Genomic DNA, 18,588 nt, shown 5'->3' with positions numbered 1-18,588 from the left:
CCCCGGACGCCCGGGGGAGGTCTGTCCGGGGCCCATGGAGCCCGTCCTGGGCAGTGTGACATGCCGTCGGCCTGGAGGTGGGAGCCCCGGACGCCCGGGGGAAGGCTGCCCGGGACCCGTGGAGCCCTTCCCGGGTACTTTGCCATCCCGTTTGCCTCCTGGAGATGGGTGCCCCGGACGCCCGGGGGAGGTCTGTCCGGGGCCCATGGAGCCCGTCCTGGGCAGTGTGACATGCCGTTGGCCTGGAGGTGGGAGCCCCGGACGCCCGGGGGGAAGGCTGCCCGGGACCCGTGGAGCCCTTCCCGGGTACTTTGCCATCCCTTTGGCCTCCTGGAGATGGGTGCCCCGGACGCCCATGGGAGGTCTGTCCGGGACACGTGGAGCCCGTCCTGGGCATTGAGCCATGCAGTTGGCCCGGAGAATGGAGCCCCCAGACGCCCGGGGGAGGTGTTGCCCAGGCATATCTCATCTGGTCCCCCGGGCAGAGAACCACCAGCCCTGGAGGGGTGTCCGGGCGTACCCTGCCCCTAGTAATCCGGAGGGAAATTACCCCCCTTTCTTGCAATCCGTGCACGCGAGGTGACAGAGGGGACCCAAGGCGTAAAAGAACCCGACCTCATGGAGCCCTAGCTGGGATCCGGGAGGCGAATGGCACCTCATCGGGACTTCCAGGGAAGCCCGGCCATCTGGTCGCCCCATTGGAAAGCATCGCGGACGACCAGATGGCCGGGATCGAAAGGACTCCCAGCTCCCCATCCATCCCAAGCCTTTGCGGTAGGGTTCCTGACTGCCTGCCCACGCAAGGCAGGGCTCTTGGACCCCGGCTGGGCCTCAGGCGCAGGTTGGACCACCGGAGCTCTAGGGCCCGGACGACCTGGGGGAGGAATGCCCGGGACCCATGGAGCCCTTCCCGGGTACTTTGCCAATGCCGTTGGCCTCATGGAGATGGGTGCCCCGGACACCCGGGGGAGGTCTACCCGGGACCCATGGAGCCCTTCCCGGGTACTTTGCCAATGCCGTTGGCCTCATGGAGATGGGTGCCCCGGACGCCCGGGGGAGGTCTGCCCGGGACCCATGGAGCCCGTCCTGGGTACTTTGCCAATGCCGTTGGCCTCATGGAGATGGGTGCCCCGGATGCCCGGGGGAGGTCTGCCCGGGACCCATGGAGCCCGTCCTGGGTACTTTGCCAATGCCGTTGGCCTCATGGAGATGGGTGCCCCGGATGCCCGGGGGAGGTCTGCCCGGGACCCATGGAGCCCGTCCTGGGTACTTTGCCAATGCCGTTGGCCTCATGGAGATGGGTGCCCCGGACGCCCGGGGGAGGTCTGCCCGGGACCCATGGAGCCCGTCCTGGGTACTTTACCAATGCCGTTGGCCTCCTGGAGATGGGTGTCCCGGACGCCCGGGGGAGGACTGTCCCGGACTCATGGAGCCCGTCCTGGGCACTTCGACATGCCGTCGGCCTGGAGGTGGGAGCCCCGGACGCCCGGGGGAGGGCTGCCAGGGACCCATGGAGCCCGACCCGGGCACTCTGCCATGCCGTCAGCCTGGATGGAGCCCCGGACGCCCGGGGGACGAATGCCCGGGACGCATGGAGCCCGTCCTGGGCACTTTTCCGTGCCTTCGGCCTGGAGCCCCCAGACACCCAGGGGAGGACCACCGTGAAAACCATGGAGCCCGACCTGGGCACTCTGCCATACCGTCAGCCTAGATGGAGCCCCGGACGCCCAGGGGACGAATGCCCGGGACGCATGGAGCGCGTCCTGGGCACTTTTCCATGCATTCGGCCTGGAGCCCCCAGACACCCAGGGGAGGACCACCGTGAAAACCATGGAGCCCGACCTGGGCACTCTTCCATACCGCCAGCCTAGATGGAGCCCCGGACGCCCGGGGGATGAATGCCCGGGACGCATGAAGCCTGTCCTGGGCACTTTTCCATGCCGTCAGCCTGGATGGAGCCCCGGACGCCCGGGGGACGACTGCCCAGGAGCCATGGAGCCCGTCCTGGGCAATTTGACATGCAGTTGGCCTGGAGGAAGGAAGCCCCGGGTGGCCTAGGGAGGTGTTGCCCAGGCAAAGCCCATCTGGTCCCCATGGCAGAGAACCACCAGCCTCGGAGGGGTGTCCGGGCGTACCCTTCGCCCTAGTAATCCGGAGGAAAATTACCCCCTTTTCTTGTAATCTGTGCACGCGAGGTGACAGAGGGGACCCAAGGCGCGAATGTACCCGACCTCCTGGAGCCCTCGCTGGGATCCGGGCGGCGAATGGCACCTCATCGGGACTTCCAGGGAAGTTCGGCCATCTGGTCGCCCCATAGGAAAGCGTTGCGGGCGACCAGATGCCCGAGGGGATCCAGGCGACCAGATGGCCAAGGGAATCTGGGCGATCAGATGGCTGGACACGGAAGTGAAGCCGCCTGGACTCTCCCGACCCTGTCCCCGTCCCCGTCCCGGGACGAATGCCCAGGACGCATGGAGCCCGTCCTGGGCACTTTTCCATGCCTTCGGCCTGGAGCCCCCAGACACCCAGGGGAGGACCACCGTGAAAACCATGGAGCCCGACCCGGGCACTCTGCCATACCGTCAGCCTGGATGGAGCCCCGGACGCCCGGGGGACGAATGCCCGGGACGCATGGAGCCCGTCCTGGGCACTTTTCCATGCCTTCGGCCTGGAGCCCCCAGACACCCAGGGGAGGACCACCGTGAAAACCATGGAGCCCGACCCGGGCACTCTGCCATACCGTCAGCCTAGATGGAGCCCCGGACGCCCAGGGGACGAATGCCCGGGACGCATGGAGCCCGTCCTGGGCCCTTTTCCATGCCTTCGGCCTGGAGCCCCCAGACACCCATGGGAGGACCACCATGAAAACCATGGAGCCTGACCTGGGCACTCTGCCATACCGTCAGCCTGGATGGAGCCCCAAACGCCCGGGACACGAAGGCCCGGGACGCATGGAGCCCGTCCTGGGCACTTTTTCCATGCCATCGGCCTGGAGCACCCCGACACCCAGGGGGAGACCACCCTGAAAACCATGGAGCCCGACTCGGGCACTCTGCCATGCCGGCAGCCTGGATGGAGCCCCAGACGCCCGGGGGACGAATGCCCAGGACGCATGGAGCCCATCCTGGGCACTTTCCCATGCCGTCGGCCTGGAGCCCCCTGACACCCAGGGGAGGACCACCCTGAAAACCATGGAGCCCGACCCGGGCACTCTGCCATGCCGTCAGCCTGGATGGAGCCCCGGACGCCCGGGGGACGAATGCCCGGGACGCATGGAGCCCATCCTGGGCACTTTCCCATGCCGTCGGCCTGGATGGAGCCCCGGACGCCCGGGGGATGACTGCCCGGGACGCATGGAGCCCGTCCCGGGCACTCTGCCATGCCGTCGGCCTGGATGGAGCCCCGGACGCCCGGGGGACGACTGCCCAAGAGCCATGGAGCCAGTCCTGGGCAATTTGACATGCAGTTGGCCTGGAGGAAGGAAGCCCCGGGTGGCCTAGGGAGGTGTTGCCCAGGCATAGCCCATCTGGTCCCCATGGCAGAGAACCACCAGCCCTGGAGGGGTGTCCGGGCGTACCCTGCCCCTAGTAATCCGGAGGGAAATTACCCTCCTTTCTTGTAATCCGTGCACTAGAGGTGACAGAGGGGACCCAAGGCGCGAAAGTACCCGACCTCCTGGAGCCCTCGCTGGGATCCGGGAGGCGAATGGCACCTCATCGGGACTTCCAGGGAAGCCCGGCCATCTGGTCGCCCCATAGGAAAGCGATGCGGGCGACCAGATGCCCGAGGGGATCCGGGCGACCAGATGGCCGAGGGAATCTGGGCAATCAGATGGCCGGGCATGGAAGTGAAGCCGCCTGGACTCTCCCGACCCCGTCCCCGTCCCCGTCCCGGGACGAATGCCCGGGACGCATGGAGCCCGTCCTGGGCACTTTTACATGCCTTTGGCCTGGAGCCCCCAGACACCCAGGGGAGGACCACCGTGAAAACCATGGAGCCCGACCTGGGCACTCTGCCATGCCATCAGCCTAGATGGAGCCCCGGACGCCCGGGGGACGAAGGCCCGGGACGCATGGAGCCCGTCCTGGGCACTTTTCCATGCCATCGGCCTGGAGCGCCCCGACACCCAGGGGGAGACCACACTGAAAACCATGGAGCCCGACACGGGCACTCTGCCATGCCGTCAGCCTGGATGGAGCCCCAAACGCCCGGGACACGAAGGCCCGGGACACATGGAGCCCGTCCTGGGCACTTTTCCATGCCATTGGCCTGAGGCGCCCCAACACCCAGGGGAGGACCACCCTGAAAACCATGGAGCCCGACTCGGGCACTCTGCCATGCCGTCAGCCCGGATGGAGCCCCGGACGCCCGGGGGGCGAAGGCCCGGGACGCATGGAGCCCGTCCTGGGCACTTTTTCCATGCCATCGGCCTGGAGCGCCCCGACACCCAGGGGGAGACCACCCTGAAAACCATGGAGCCCATCCCGGGCACTCTGCCATGCCGGCAGCCTGGATGGAGCCCCAGACGCCCGGGGGACGAATGCCCAGGACGCATGGAGCCCATCCTGGGCACTTTCCCATGCCGTCGGCCTGGAGCCCCCTGACACCCAGGGGAGGACCACCCTGAAAACCATGGAGCCCGACCCGGGCACTCTGCCATGCCGTCAGCCTGGATGGAGCCCCGGACGCCCGGGGGACGAATGCCCGGGACGCATGGAGCCCATCCTGGGCACTTTCCCATGCCGTCGGCCTGGATGGAGCCCCGGACGCCCGGGGGATGACTGCCCGGGACGCATGGAGCCCGTCCCGGGCACTCTGCCATGCCGTCCGCCTGGATGGAGCCCCGGACGCCCGGGGGACGACTGCCCAAGAGCCATGGAGCCCGTCCTGGGCAATTTGACATGCAGTTGGCCTGGAGGAAGGAAGCCCCGGGTGGCCTAGGGAGGTGTTGCCCAGGCATAGCCCATCTGGTCCCCATGGCAGAGAACCACCAGCCCTGGAGGGGTGTCCGGGCGTACCCTGCCCCTAGTAATCCGGAGGGAAATTACCCTCCTTTCTTGTAATCCGTGCACTAGAGGTGACAGAGGGGACCCAAGGCGCTAAAGTACCCGACCTCCTGGAGCCCTCGCTGGGATCCGGGAGGCGAATGGCACCTCATCGGGACTTCCAGGGAAGCCCGGCCATCTGGTCGCCCCATAGGAAAGCGATGCGGGCGACCAGATGCCCGAGGGGATCCGGGCGACCAGATGGCCGAGGGAATCTGGGCAATCAGATGGCTGGGCATGGAGGTGAAGCCACCTGGACTCTCCCCCACCCTGTCCCCGTCCCGGGACGAATGCCCGGGACGCATGGAGCCCGTCCTGGGCACTTTTTCCATGCCATCGGCCTGGAGCACCCCGACACCCAGGGGGAGACCACCCTGAAAACCATGGAGCCCGACTCGGGCACTCTGCCATGCCGTCAGCCCGGATGGAGCCCCGGACGCCCGGGGGACGAAGGCCCGGGATGCATGGAGCCTGTCCTGGGCACTTTTTCCATGCCATCGGCCTGGAGCGCCCCGACACCCAGGGGGAGACCACCCTGAAAACCATGGAGCCCGTCCCGGGCACTCTGCCATGCCGGCAGCCTGGATGGAGCCCCGGACGCCCAGGGGGTGGACTGCCTGGGACCCATTGGAGCCCGTCCATGGTCGGACTCCCAATTCCGACAAATTCGTACGGGCTCCCAATCCCGACAAATTCGTACGGACTCCTAACCTTCCGACACGGATCGGAATCGAGCCCATTCTGACCCAGCAGATTTCAGGTTGACTTGCTATATACTTTACGTACGATTTTATTGGGGCCGATTCCGATCCGGTACGTAAAAGCACATCCGACCGAATGTCGGACAACCACGTACGCCCAGGGGATAGGACTGCCCGGGACCCATGGAGCCCGTCCTGGGCACTTTTCCATGCCGTCAGCCTGGGTGGAGCCCCGGACGCCCGGGGGACGAATTCCGGGGACACATGGACCCCGTCCTGGGCACTCTGATCTGTCGCCGGCGCCGGGAATCGAACCGTGATCACCAGATGGGGATATCCCCAAAATCTGGCATGGATACGGCCCGCCAGGACAGGTTTGGACACCCCTGGGTTACAGGGACGTTATTGTTAGGCTCATATTTTGCAGGCAGAAAACCATAGAAATTCAACAGTTATTGTTACCTCAGCTAACTATAACTTACACCCCCGCAATGCACTGATTATGACCTCACATAATATATCACCATTGACATGGTCAATGACATCACTCATAACATCACTGATTACATCTCAAAAGACATCACTGATGATATCATCCAGTGAGTGTGAGTGTTGTGTTTCATTAAGATTTTTTTCATTTAAAGATATATACTAAGCTACTACATTAGTATACATTCTGTACTACTAACGAGTAAAATTATTTCTAAAATATGTTATCTGGCTGGCTGTGTGGCTCAGTGTATGAGTGGGGGTTGGAGTGAGTGAGTGTATTAGAGGCTGCATGAGTCTGTGAGTGGGTGTGTGAGTGTCTGGACTGTGAGTGGGTGTGTGAGTGGAACTGTTGGTCTGTGAATGGGTGTGTTAGTGGTTTTCTAGGTGTATGAGTGGGTGTTTGAGTGGCTGTATTTGTGTGGGAGTGTGTGTATATGAGTGGCGTTATGGGTGTGCGAATGGGTGTCTCAGTGGCTGTATGGGTCTCTTACTGGGTGTGTGAGTGGGTTATGTGTCTCTGACTATGTGTGTGTTTGTCTATATGGTTCTGTGAGTGTGTATGAGTGGCTGTATGGGTGTGTGAGTGGATGTGTAAGTGGCTGTATGGGTGATTAAATAGCTGTGTGACTGGCTATATGGATGAGTGAATTCGTTTGTGAGTGGTCGCATGGGTCAGTGAATTGGTGTGTGAATGGCTGTATTGGGTGAGTGTGAGCTGTGTGAGTAGCTATATGGGGCAGGAAGTGGCTGTGTGAGGGGCTATATTGGTGAGTGAGTGGCTGTGAGAGTGGCTGAAGGGGTGAGGGACTGGATGTTTCGGTGGCTGTATGGATGAGTGAATGGGTGTGTCTGTGGCTATATGGGTGAGTGGGTAAGTGTGTGAGTGGTTGTATGGGTGAGTGGATGTGTGAGTGACTATATGAGTTAATGAGAGTTGGTGTGTGAGTGACTGTATGGGTGAGTGACTGGGTACATGAGTGTTTGTATGGGTGAGTGAGTGTGTGAGTGGTTTGCAGGTCTGTGAGTGTGTGAGTGGTCCTGTTGAAGATGTCATCAGGGATGTCATCCGTGATATAATTTGAGATGTCATTAGTGATGTAATGAGTGATGTTATTGATGATGTCATTAGTGATGTAATATGTGAGCTCATAAGCAGTGCACTGCAGGGGCGTAAGTTATAGTTAGCTCAGATAACTATAACTGCTGCGTTTCTATGGTTTCGTGAGTGTAAGATGTGAGCCTAACTATAACGTCCATGTAAACTTTGGTTTTTTCATTGAATTTCGAAATTTTTTATATTATGTTTCCTAACTATAATGTCTCTGTAAACTCTGTGTGTTTTAGTGAATTTCTAAGGTTTTTTAATTCTATTTCCTAATTATAACATCCCAGTAATCTTTGTGTTTTTTTCAGTGAATTTATAAGGTTTTTTTAAATGTAATTTTCCAAACAATAGCATTCCTGTAACCTTTGGTTTCTTAGTGTATTTCTATGTATTTTTTATTTCCAAGTTTTTTTATAGTGCAAAGTTTACTAATATTTAGTTTGTAAGTTGCACTATTTTTTTCTGTGAGAGCGTGTGTGTCTTAGTGGGTCTGTGAGTGGGTGTGTGAGTGTCTGTGGGGGTGTCTGAGTGGGTGTGTGAGTGTTTGTGTGGGTCTGTGAGTGGGTGTGTGAGTGCCAGCATAGATTTGTGAGTGGGTTTTCAAGTGTCTGTGTGTGACTGTGAGGGGGTATGTGAGTGTCTGTGGGTCTGTGAATTGGTCAGCAAATGTCTGAATGGAGCAGAATGTGATCACTACTATTGTATCTGGACTAAATGATGCATGGTGCAATCACTACACTGGTGTCTGGACTGAATGGTGCAGAATGTTACCACAACAGTTGTGTGTGGACCGAATAGTGCACGGTGTGATCTCTAGACTGGTGTGTGGACCAAATAGTGCACGGTGTGATCTCTGCAATGGTGCATGGTCTGAAGGATTATAAATATGCTCACTAAACTGGTGTCTGGATTAAACACTGCAGAATGTGGACAGGGCAGGCCAAGGGATTATCCTGATCTTGACAGAGCACAGAGGCAGCTGCTAGGATTAAATGTGCCAGGCACTGCTTAAGTTTCACAGCTGCCCTGGCACACAACGTGCCATCAAGTGCCAAGTATGAGTCACAGCATCAAAATGGCAGCACCTCTAGCACGGCACTTGTGAAACATACCACTCTCTGGCAAACAGCCAAAATCATCATAGGTACCATTCTGGGTCAGCCAGCTCGGCCTTTTATCTTTCTGTGGTTTAAGAAATGAGCACAATTGAATGAGGCGACAGGGACCACCTACTGTAGCACCCAGAAATGTTTAGTAACTGCTGGAAACTTGAACATTTGGGAATCCTGACTGCCTCCTCTCATGTGCCACCCTTGTCCCCTTCATCCAGGGGTAGCAGGTTTATGGGAGCTCAGGTGTACATAAAAGCCATCTTCTCCCCAAGAGCACTGGGGTCCAGAGAAGGAGAGGCGTGCAAACAAGATCAGGAATCACAGTGATGTAAGGCAAAGGAGGCTTCCCTTTAATGCCAAAACCCTACAAGTGCCGCCCCATGCGACAAAACACATGTTGGCTAAAAGAGATTGGTCAAGAGGCCCAAAATAAACAAATGAAAGGAACTTATGATGTTTCAAGATTTAATATTTAACCGTTATTTGAATTTTATTTTTTGAGTGTGTTTGAGGTTGTGTGACTCTATAAGTTCCCCATGGACCTTAGGCTGACCGGGAGCCCTCTGCAGCCACTGGGTCGCATTTCCTTGATTTAGGCAATCTCTGCCTTCACAATGCCTCCCCGGGTCAGGCGGAAGAGGCACCAACTTTAGGGCCACATGGTGAGACCTCAGGAACTCACCGACACTGCCCGCGAAGAAGCGCGGGACAGCTTGACTGTTTCCAGGTGTGGGTGCCCGTCAAGGCACTGGGAGACGGCAGCCCACAGTGTTCACTATCCCCGGAACACAGTGTTGGGGTCAGGCCCCTCAGGCTGAGGCGGGAAGTAAGTGCAGGCTCCGAATTTTGCCCTGCGCAAACGCTTGCCACACAGGGGCCTTGCTGAAGGGGGTTCCTGAGGTGCTGCAGCAAAGCTGCACAGCCGCTTGCTCAGGGGGGACGTACAAAAGGGGGTTCCCGAGGTGCGACACCAGGAACCAAGGAGAACTGCTGATTCTTCGTGGGGCACTCACCTCATTGTGTTTTTATCATAGTAGAATTTGCTGAGGCTTAGAGGAGTATAATATAGCCAACCATTATAAAAGTATTTAATATAAAAAAGGTGTGAGGCCCTTAGCAAATTATTTGCTCATACTGTAATTTTAATCCCATTCGGGTACATCGACCTCTTCACCTAACTTTTCCTGCCATTTATATAAAATATTAAGATTACTTTCAACGTTTGAGGAATGCAGTCATTTTGTGAAATGTGCTTCTGTGCAATTATTGTAGTATTTATAAACTATCATTTCAACTGAAATGTTAGTGATTGTCAATACCAAAGTAATTCCTTATATCTACTGGGAGAATTCACTGTTGACTCCTTAATTAATTACCTGTCCTTAACCCTGATTTCATATTTTTTCTTTGATACATTCCATCATTCAAAGTTTCCAGAAAAGGCAGATTTTGGATTATTTTTGAAAAATTGACAAATAATGCTATATCTACTTTGTTTTTAATACATATACTAAACAGACTAATCTTTATTTAATGTTGCAATGGATTTACAGGAAAGCATTTCTATAAAATATATAAATATATATATATATATATATATATAAATAAATATATATATATATATATATATATATATATATATATATATATATATATATATATATATATATATATATATATATATATATATATAAATAAATATATATATATATATATATATATATATATATATATATATATATATATATATATATATATATATATATATATATATATATATATATATATATATATATATGGAATATCCCTACATTAGAGTGCAGATATCTCTGTGTATTTTGAGAAGTCAGTGTTGATTTAATGGCGTCAGCGGTGACGTCCCCATCTGCACCACCAGGGATCAGGAGCAAATAGGCAAAATGGCATCTCAGTGAGGTCACGACGAGTGAAGCCAGTCTGCCCCGAAGCACAAATCAACATCAAAGGTGAATGGAGCAAAGGTTGAGAGAGTCATTGTATCGTATGTTAGCATCTCGTACTTGAGACCGGCCCGACTTTGTGTACATCAGAGTGCTTTGGAGCTGGGCACTACAACCCATTGAGCTAAGTAGTGGAATGTGGGGCTATGCAACATTAGTTGGCTGTTTATTTTACCGAAGAAGCACGGACTGTAATTGAAACTGTCAGCAGTAAAAAAAAAAAAGAGGGCTGTCAATTTTGTTTTTAAAAGTGACATTTTTTGCACAATACGTACTCAACATTACCTGGCTTCTTGTTGGGAATATTAAAAAGACATTAGTCAAGTTACAGCCAAATTGAAACAGGGAGCTAGCCCTTTAGCATTACCACAAGGTTAAAATTGATTGGAGGCATGTGCACGTATAAAAAGCAATTTACGGCGCGCTTTTGTAGTTGTATTCACTGAAAAAAACAAAGGTTACAGGGACTTAGTTAGGCTCACATTTTGCAGGCACAAAACCATAGAAATTCAACAGTTATTAATACCTCAGCTAACTATAACTTACACCCCCGCAATGCACTGATTATGACCTCACATAATATATCACCATTGACATGGTCAATGACATCACTCATGACATCACTGATTACATCTCAAAAGACATCACTGATGACATCATCCAGTGAGTGTGAGTGCTGTGTTTCATAACAGCAGGTGCCTGAGGAATGAGAAACAATCCACAAACACTGATATTGTCCGGGGGAAAGCACTCCACACGCACCACTCCTAGTCGGGTCCCGCAATGCATGATCAAACTTTCCCTCAAGGTGGCTTGACATCAACAGCCGGTGCAACACTCGCTGACTTTATGTGGAGACAGACGAGGAATCGCTCTCTACGTGCTACGTTGACCCCTAGGGACACTTAACAGCGCCCAACATGTGCTGATTGTACGGACTACAAGGGCCATACGTAGAGTCCCATGGCCAATTCTGAGACAGCCACTGATTGAACACTGGTCTGTTCAAGGATGTGTGAAAAAAAAGATTGTGACTGGAGGCTGCGAAGTGTCCTGCACCACACTGTGCGCGGGCTGCTGTTTGGTGGAAAGGTAGATATGGCCGCAGGTAGCGTTGCCGGCTTTGCGGCAGCAGACTGTGGTGTACCAGCTACACCTGTAGACATAGGTATTGGATTTGATGATAATATGTTTTACCTGCAAACTGTCTTCACTTTAAAGCACCATTAAAAATAACACACCCAGGCACGCAACCTAAATATACAATGTGTTGAGACCCAGACTACTGAAATAACATAAAACTGCAAGATGGTATCTTATTGTTAAAAACTATTTTTTAGGATTTTAATAATTATCATGTACATATGAATAAAAGTTTTACATTCGAAAATTTATACATAATAAAAATACATTGCATTGACAACAATTTTATATAGGAAACAATAAAAAATAATACAAATGAGGTAATGACGAATTCTTCTCTACGCGTTTCGACAACAAGTGTCTTCGTCAGGAAATTATCATCTAGAAGCTTTTAAAACAATCTGACTCAGGCTCTAGCAAATTTCTGTAGAGCAATCACTGGTTTATGCTGTCCTATGGATAGTGACACCTGTGATTTAAGGTGCTTTGGGACAGTTCAAGTCCAACAAAGGTGGTAACCTGCTAATTGGCAGATACGCCGTGAAGTTTTATTCTGATCGTAAAGGTGTACTCCCTGTAGGTGGTTAGACGGAGACGTGAAATGGCTGGATATATCTGAAAGGCCTGTAATTAGGTACTTGAAATCTATGAATTAGGGTCCAAATGCCTATTATAACAAAGGTCCTCCGATATTTTGATAAAAAGTGACCTCTAATGTTTAAAGCACTTCATGAACAACCTCATTCCTTTGTTTACACTGTTAACAAAACAACAAGTTAAGTGAGTGAGGATACAACAATAAAAATATAGCCCCCGGGACCTAGCCCACCCGGGGGCAAATCTTCAAACAAGCGCAGGAGACCACACTTGTTTTTTTTGTTTTTTGCTTCTAATTCGCAAATATTTGTGTTTTTTAAATGCTTTTGTTCCCTAGCGGGGTCCGGAGAGGACCCCAGCACTAGAGCTAAAGGGTCAGGGTATTCCTACCCTGCCCCCTTTTCTTTATTTTTCCGTTTTGGTTTGACTCTCGACTGAAGCTGAGTAACAAACTTGCTTCCAACTCTTCCTTGTTGAAGTGTTGGCAGCCAATCAGATCTCTGTCTGAGATCAGGAGTATTTGTGAATTAGTCGCAACTCTAGATATACAAATTTGGATTTTCTTTCATATCTCCAAAACTACCAATTGGATTTATACCAAATAACAAAAAGCATGCTTTCTGGACCAAGAGCTACCTTTCTGCCAAATTCGGTGTAATTCCTTCCAGCGATTCGGGTTGTAGTTGTGTCTAAAATCTAACACGGGAAACATGCTTTTTTTGACACACATACCCCCTTTCTCAGCCCCCACTGGATGGTCCACTTGAATACTTTCCATGCACAACTGGAATCACTGCACACTTTTTAGGGGAAAAGTTCAGGAAGATTCGTTACACAGCGCAAAATATACAGGCAAGTCATGTTTCCACAGGAAAACAGTTTTTGGACTTGCCTATATCTTTAGTATCGGTTGATGAATATTCATGACATTTTCTAAAAATAAATTGACGCTCACTTCAGCTGCTGTCCGGAAAGTTTCGGGGAGATCCGTCAAGCAGGGGCTGAGAAAAAGGAGGGGTTCCAAAACGTGTGTTCTCCATGGTAATTCACATAGAGATGTTTAACATGACTACAGCCCAAACCACCTGACAGAATTACAGCAAAGGTGGCATAACGCTAGCTGGTGGTCCAAAAAGAGGCCTGTTTGTGATTTGGTGTAAATCCGTTCAGTAGTTTTAGAGATATTAACAGAAATCCAAATTTGTATGTAGGGGAGCGGATCCTCCGCGGAACCGACAGTCCAAGTGCTGGAATCTGATTGGTTGCCGACATTTTATCTAGGAAGTATTGGCAGCCATCTTGAGACTCGGCTTTGGCTAAGTCCCACCAAAAATGCAAAAAAAAAAAGAAAAGGGGGCAGGGTAGGAATACCCTCACCCCCCCCCCCCCCCGCCCCAGGAGTGGTGGTGGGTTCCACAGAGACCTGCTGAGGTTAAAACCTTTTCTTTTCCAATGTTGCCACAAAATCACGGTGGATCCACAAATTTGCTGCTAAAACCCCAGAAGAGCAGTCTTCCATCCTTGTTTACACTGTAGCCCCCGGGTGGGCCTAGTCCCGGGGGAATGCAGGCCTAAAAAAAAAAGAAAAAAAGAGGGGTGCACACAGAGCCTCACTCCCAGGGTCTTATTAGCCCCGGGGACTACCACCTGCCAGGGGCTTTAATATTATAATGGAGGGGGGCCATGCAGACTCCCCTCCATGGAATCAAGGGAGCCCCGGGGACAACCACTTCCCTGGGGCTTACTTTTTATGTTTAAATTAGTTTTATTGTTGCCCATTTATTCAATGGAACATATTAGTTCTGGGCATTACTGAGGCGGCGTCAACATTTGTCCAGCTTCAGCTGTAATGCAATGTTTTATTATAAAAGATGAACCCAACTATCCACCCTCCTAGCGAACCCCCCTTGGGCGCTTGTATCTGATAGTCTCGTATCGTGTGTTCTCGGTTACAGCTATATGTTACCTGTTGCAGGGCGAGCATTTGGGTGATCTGTAAGTCTCAGAAGTCTAAGGTACCTGGGACATGTTAGCTCAGTAAATTCGTGTGATAAGAGTGTTATGGGGGCTTTCTTTTTTAAATGGAGGAGGGCCATGCAGATCCCCTGGGGCTGTTTGATGCTCCAGGGACCACCATCTCCCCAGGGCATAATACAAATAATTATCTGGGCCTGCGCTGACCCCTCAGGCCCAGGGGACTACATCCTCCCTGGACCTGCATAATAAATAGAACTAGAAGGGGGCCGCGGGCCCCCCTCCTGGGCCGTATATGACCCCAGGGGTCGCCACCTCCCCAGGCCTAAGCTAATTAAAGGAGGGTGGCCGCAAGAGCCACCTCCTGAAGCCATTAGTGGCCCGGGGGACCGCCACCCCCCAGGGCCGGCTCCTGCTATGTCTTGGGGGCCCACTCCCAGGACATTGTAGTTTGCTCTCGCTTGGCAGGACCTTCTTTCTGCCTGAATACCAAGGATAAAATACTCTGTTCACCCAAGAAATATGGAATAGGAAAGAATGGCTGTTCACAATCCCAAATCTGCCAAACGTTTCCAAAATAATGTGTCTGATCACATCACCTTCATCACAGGTAATACCGTAGTTAGGTTGTATTTTGTCATATTCTCGTCATACTATGTGAGAGTATCATGTCCCAAATTGTTTGCTCTCCATGTAGTCAAAAAAGAATGTTCTTCCCATTTCCATCCAAGAAGAATATTGAATATTGATCAAACAAACCTGCATACCTGTTCGAGACCAACTTGGAACCCAAGTTGAACACCTTCCCCTAGGTCATTTCGGACACTAGTTCTAGTCCTGGACTCTTGCGTGATAGCCTACTGCATCCGGCTCTTGTTTTGCATCTGTTGAAGTGTTTCAACTAACAAGAGCACCCCTGAGATCAGTGATTTGTAGGTGAAAATTTCAGGATTGGAGACAAGGTCTGTAATGACCTCTATTGAGGTGGTCGCCTTATTGGAGCCATTCACAGATTTAACATTGTGTATTTAACTCTACATTTAAAACCTCACTGAAAAGTAATGTGCACTTCTAGGATCTACTTACATGGCTCAAGGTGGATCCTAACTGAGAGCTTTGTTGAAGCTGAGTTTGCCCAGAGACTCAATTTGCCTTTGCTTATGCATGATCTTCATCAGTGCCCGCAGCAGCTTCCTGCATCCTCACTTTGTAGTCTCTGCTCCAGTGTTACTGCCACGTGTCTTTGAGATATTTTTTGTTGCTTCCAGAATGCTGCGGTGTTTTGGTGGAACCTTCACAGAAATGGGGAAGGAGACGGGGATACGCTGCACGCCGGCTGCCCGGTGCTTATCGGAGACAAATGGGGTAAGATTATTTATTTATTTATTTATATAGCGCATTATCACCCGGGGGTCTCTAAGCGCTTGTACCAGGCAAACAGACAACTCCATAGAACAGACAGCTACCCTGTGGCGCCGCGGCCAGGGCGACTGACGCTGGAATCTGGGGACCACAGTTCGATCCCCGGCTCCGGCGGCAGGTCAGCCCAGCACCATGTGACTCTGGGCAATAGCTCGCTTAATCTTCCCGAAGGCCCCCCAGCGCCTAGAGACCCTTACGGGTGATTGTGCGCTTTACAAATGTGGACTTTACTTTACTTTACTTTACCCTACAACTCTCCCCAGGCTAACTACCATACATCTGACTAAACATTTGCCTGTAAAGAGAAAACTAAACTATAATGTATATCTCCCCTGCTCATTTGCTGTAACTATTTATTGTGATAACTCCTGCGCGCACCCACCGTTGTAAAAGTTTAATTACTAGTATTGTAAACCGCTGTAACCCTTGTCGCCTGCATGTTGTAAAGCGCTCTGATGCCTTTCGGGCCATGTCCACGTTATATAAAATTCCAAAAATAAAAATACGTTTTTAAGTTGGTAGAGCCAATAGAATCAAGCAAATAGCATTGGCAACGTGAGGCCGATTATTTTTGCCATTGCTTGTTTATAATCGGGCCTCACCATTCTAATCCTGGACTCCTTGTTGTATCACACGGGGTTATACTGGGCAAATTATCAAATTACCTGAAATCTCTGTTTGTCTAGCTGCTAAAATAAAGAGTGCCAAGTGTCGTGAAAGGGCTGAAGGTTTCTTACCAGCATGTACAACAGAACGTACTGAGGTAACTGATATAGGGCAGCCCGTCTTGCATTGACAGTAGCACCGACGAGAAGTGCAAAATGAACATTTGTAGCACTAGCAACCCACCACTGGAAAAATGTCACTATGTAAATGGGCTTTTAATACAACTAGCATACTTTATTTACATGACGTGGCTCAATTGTTTTTAGTGTTGCAGATTTCGCGCACTTCATAATTTCAAGACATTAATAAACTATTGTTTTTAAAAAAAAATTCTCGGGCTAAATCATGTAAACTTAACCATGTGGCAGGCAATTTTGCACAGGTTCCTGGCAGTTTTGCACCAGGCTTTCACCAGCATTTGCACAGATACGGTTTAGTCAGTTCCACTATTGTTTTTGGGTTATGCAAAGATCTCTATAAAATGCGCGGCACCCAACCATGCAGTCCACGTGCCAGTGCCTTTAGTGAAAGATCCGCGTGACAAGTAAACCGTTGCGCTCGCGCTGATTGTGCACGGAAGCCTGCGCCAGCGCTGTTGCGTCACAATGCATGAACGCACAATGACGCCTTTGTTCACATCTGTTCCCTTCACAGTGGCCAACAAGTGGATCCACGAGCGCGGCCAGGAGTTCCGCAGGCAGTGCAGCCCCAGCCCCGAAGAGTGAGGCGCGCGGAGCGGCGGGCGCGAGACGAGTCCTCGGTGGAGCGCGCGAGGCCTGGAGGCCCTCCAGCAGAGGAGGCCGCTGAGAGGAGGGGCTGAGAGACCCATCAGCACGGACTGCAAGACGAGACAAGGTCTGCTGGGCTACCCCGGCAGGAGGGGGTGAAAGGGGCTGCAGGCCCAGGCTGGACTAGGCCTGCACAGAATGCACCCTGCTTCCAACACGGGGACAGAAAAGGAACGCCACGTGTGTTGGTGAGGTGAAACAAAACAATGCCACATTTATTGGTGGCAAAACTGTTTGAAAAGAACAGCAATAAAACGGCTGCTGCTGGACAGCACGAGAAACGAATGAGCCCATTCACTGCCAAAATATTCATTTTAGGCCAAAGGGCCTAGAAGCATATTACAAATCGGTGGCAAGGGATGGGAGGGTGTAGGCATGGATCATTGGGGTGTGGTATTTGAGCATGTCATGCCCAAGAGTTTTCCCCAAATATTTTTCTGGTGGTGGAAAATGTGCACACGGTGATTTGAATAAAAAAAGTTTGCGAAATGTAACTTTTCCCTTTCCTTCCCAAGGTCATAGTATGTATGTTTAAGACTGCCTGCCCATGAATTATCCATAATGTTTCACAAGCGAACAGCGATGCCAAGTTTACTTAGTAGTAGGACACCCAAAGTTACGAAACTGCAGGACTGACTCTTGTGCTGTTCCATCATAAATTGCATCTGAACAACATTTAACCCTCTAAGATCTCGTCCTTGACACGTCTGTCGGGGGTAAACAAATATGTCCATTATCCACACTCAAAGTATGCAATCTGTTCATACAATCCTTGAACGTCTCCTCTACTATCTACAAAACGTGTGGGGGTGACCTGGGAATCTATATTGTACAGAACGGCAGTGCGCATGCGCACTTCCTGCTATAGGAAAACATGGGCAGATGTCAAATGCAACGTGGAGTTGGTGAGGTGGTGCAAATCTAGGACTCTGCTGAAACTGGGGGGATTTAAAGAAAAACTGCAGGAATAGATCAGAGGGCAGTTTGATGGTCCTTGCCATAAAATGGCCCTGTCTGCAGCGCAGTGAATTGTGAAATCAGCCCAAAAGTTGCAAGTGTGGTGCTATTCTTGCCACTGCCTCACCTACGCTGGTGATAACTACATCCCTGGCGTAGTCTTATCAACATAATTGTCATCATGTGTTGTTTAGGGATTAACTGGGGAAATCACTTGCTCCTCGTAGGCTCTACATTGAACCAACCCAGACCCGGACAAGATCCTAAGTAAGTAGGAGAACCACAGTAATGATGACGATGAACCTTCATCCCCAACCTCCAATCAGATTTGAAATCCAGAACTGGGGTCCTACCAATCAAATCCTTCCCCTACAGTATGCAAGTCTGACACTTCCACATATGCAAGTCATGTATTAATGACTCTCTATAGAGTTACCAGGGATACCAGTACAACATTCAATTTAAATGATGGATCAAACGCCACCCTTGGCTGACAATGTGAAATCAAAAGCCTTCTGTTCTACCTTGTCCAAGTTCTTTGTGCTCTAATTGGGTAGCTATGGGATCGAGACCACTCACAGTAGAATTAGCCACTTCGTCCAGAACC

General features: G+C 51.4%; 1 protein-coding gene across 1 annotated transcript in view; it reads left to right on the top strand.

Moving 5' to 3' along the window:
• P4HA3 (prolyl 4-hydroxylase subunit alpha 3) overlaps positions 1-17,696 on the top strand; it is a 238,783-nt gene extending 221,087 nt beyond the window's left edge. Inside the window, exons 12-13 of the mRNA XM_078658568.1 lie at positions 15,417-15,513; positions 16,891-17,696. Coding sequence (XP_078514694.1) covers positions 15,417-15,513; positions 16,891-16,961 — 168 coding nt within the window. The 3' untranslated portion in view covers positions 16,962-17,696. The remainder of the gene's footprint in view (positions 1-15,416; positions 15,514-16,890) is intronic.
• Positions 17,697-18,588: the final 892 nt, after the last annotated feature.

This window comes from Lissotriton helveticus, chromosome 8 (genome assembly GCF_964261635.1).
Source record: "Lissotriton helveticus chromosome 8, aLisHel1.1, whole genome shotgun sequence".
NCBI lineage: Eukaryota > Metazoa > Chordata > Amphibia > Caudata > Salamandridae > Lissotriton > Lissotriton helveticus.
Note: the sequence above shows the minus strand (reverse complement) of the source record. Positions and strands in the feature narration are given on the sequence as shown.